At 41.0% G+C, this 2,207-nt stretch overlaps 1 protein-coding gene across 1 annotated transcript in view; it reads left to right on the forward strand.

Annotated features, from left to right (window-relative positions):
- Positions 1–1,203: 1,203 nt before the first annotated feature.
- The window catches only part of LOC107483334 (uncharacterized), a 2,754-nt gene continuing 1,750 nt past the window's right edge, over positions 1,204–2,207 (forward strand). The window contains exons 1-2 of the mRNA XM_021140072.2: positions 1,204–1,385; positions 2,071–2,140. Of these exons, the coding sequence (XP_020995731.2) occupies positions 1,204–1,385; positions 2,071–2,140 (252 nt within the window). The remainder of the gene's footprint in view (positions 1,386–2,070; positions 2,141–2,207) is intronic.

Consider the following 2,207-nt stretch of genomic DNA (forward strand, 5'->3'; position numbering starts at 1 on the left):
TGGCTAATCATCTGTCGGTTCTCAATCAGGTTGGAATAGAATCCAGTGATTCTTTTGCGTCTGTCACTAACGCCCAGCCTTCAGAAGTTTGAAGCTCGTCACAGTTATTCAATCCTCGAATCCTACTCGGAATACCACAGACAAGGTTTAGACTTTCCGGATTCTCTTGAATGCCGCCATCAGTCTAGCTTATACCACGAAGATTCTGATTAAGGAATCTAAGAGATACTCATTCAATCTAATGTAGAACGTAGGTGGTTGTCAGGCACACGTTCATGGATTGAGGAAGGTGATGAGTGTCACGGATCATCACCTTCTCCATAATTAAGCGCGAATGAACATCTTAGATAGGAACACGCATGTTTGAAAGGAAAACAGAATTAATTGCATTAATTCATCGAGACGCTGCAGAGCTCCTCACCCCCAACAATGGAGTTTAGAGACTCATGCCGTCAAAGAGTATGTAGTTCAGATCTGAAAATGTCATGAGGTACAAAAATAAATCTCTAAAAGTTGTTTTAAATACTAAACTAGTAACCTAGGTTTACAGAAAATGAGTAAACTATGATAGATAGCGCAGAAATCCACTTTTGGGGCCCACTTGGTGTGTGCTGGGGCTGAGACTTAAGCTTCTCACGTGCCTGGGCTGTTTTGGGCGTTCAACGCCAGGTTGTAACCTGTTTCTGGCGTTGAACTCCAACTTGTAACTTGTTTCTGGCGCTAGACGCCAGATTGCAACATAGAACTGGTGTTTAACACCAGTTTACGTCGTCTATCCTTAAGCAAAGTGTGGACTATTATATATTGTTGGAAAGCCCTGGATGTCTAATTTCCAACGCAATTGAGAGCGCGCCATTTGGAGTTCTGTAGCTCCAGAAAATCCACTTTGAGTGCAGGGAGGTCAGAATCCAACAGCATCAGCAGTCCTTTTTCAGCCTGAATCAGATTTTTGCTCAGCTCCCTCAATTTCAGCCAGAAAATACCTGAAATCATAGAAAAACACACAAACTCATAGTAAAGTCCAGAAATGTAATTTTTAATTAAAAACCAATAAAAAATATACTAAAAACCAACTAAATCATACTAAAAACTAAGTAAAAACAATGCCAAAAGCGTATAAATTATCCTCTCATCATCCTTCAGTTCACTCTTTTTTTCCATTCTCCTTGAATTACTCCCATCCCTTCTCTCTCCATTGAAGATATGACTTCCTCCACTGTCGCCGCCGCCACCGCCGCCGCCGCTCGCGTCGCACAAGCTCCTTCCACCGCCGCTCTCAATGCGGTTGCTCCTTTCGTCGTCACACGAGCTCTCTCGGTCGTGCTCTTGTCTCACGAGCTCCCTCCACTGCCGCTCTCGCGCTGCTTCTTCTCTCCTCGCCGGAAGTCTGTCATCGTCTCTTCTTGTCGCTGTTAGTTCAGGTAGGCCTCCGCCTCCTTCTCATCCCTAGCCCTAACCCTTCCATTGTGATTCTGTTCTGATTTCATGATCCCTAGCCCTAACCCTATCCTTTCCCTGTTTTGATTGAACTTCAAAATCAAAGAATACGATCGACGAGAGCTCTTATGTTTGCAAATCAGTTGTTGCTTGCTGCAGAGAACAGAATTTCTAAATTCTAAGGTATGAATTTTGTATATTCCTATAATTTGTGAAATCTGAAACATAATTTCTATGATTGTAGTATAGAATGAACTTTGTTTATGAACTATATATTTGAATTGCTGAGATATTTTATCTGGAGTTTGCATGCATATTCTTGTTATAACTTGATTTTGGCTCCTCCTTCTTGTCCTTGTCTGAATCTGCTGAATTACAGACAGATAACTCATTCTTTTCAGTATTTTTGAAACAGGGGAGATGACAGTAACACAACTCCAAAGACAACAACGCGTTTAATTGATTCTGATCTTGCCGTTGCTCTTGTCTTTCAACAACAGCACTATCATCATGCCTTTGATTTAATCTCAAGTTACTCTCTTTCTCACTCTCTTATCTCCACTCACTCACTCTCTTATTTATCAAATATACCTTATCTCTCACTCACTCACTCTCCTATTTATCAAATAATAGGGCTGGGAATGGGAAACTTGTAGTTGTGGACTCCAATGATCAAACTAAGCTTAAACATGAGGATAAGAAGGTTTGTTTCATTGTTTGTGTGTTACTGCTTGTGCTTACTATTTCAATTTCTGTTTCATTAGTAGTAC

Source organism: Arachis duranensis, chromosome 4 (assembly GCF_000817695.3).
Source record: "Arachis duranensis cultivar V14167 chromosome 4, aradu.V14167.gnm2.J7QH, whole genome shotgun sequence".
In the NCBI taxonomy this organism is placed as follows: domain Eukaryota; kingdom Viridiplantae; phylum Streptophyta; class Magnoliopsida; order Fabales; family Fabaceae; genus Arachis; species Arachis duranensis.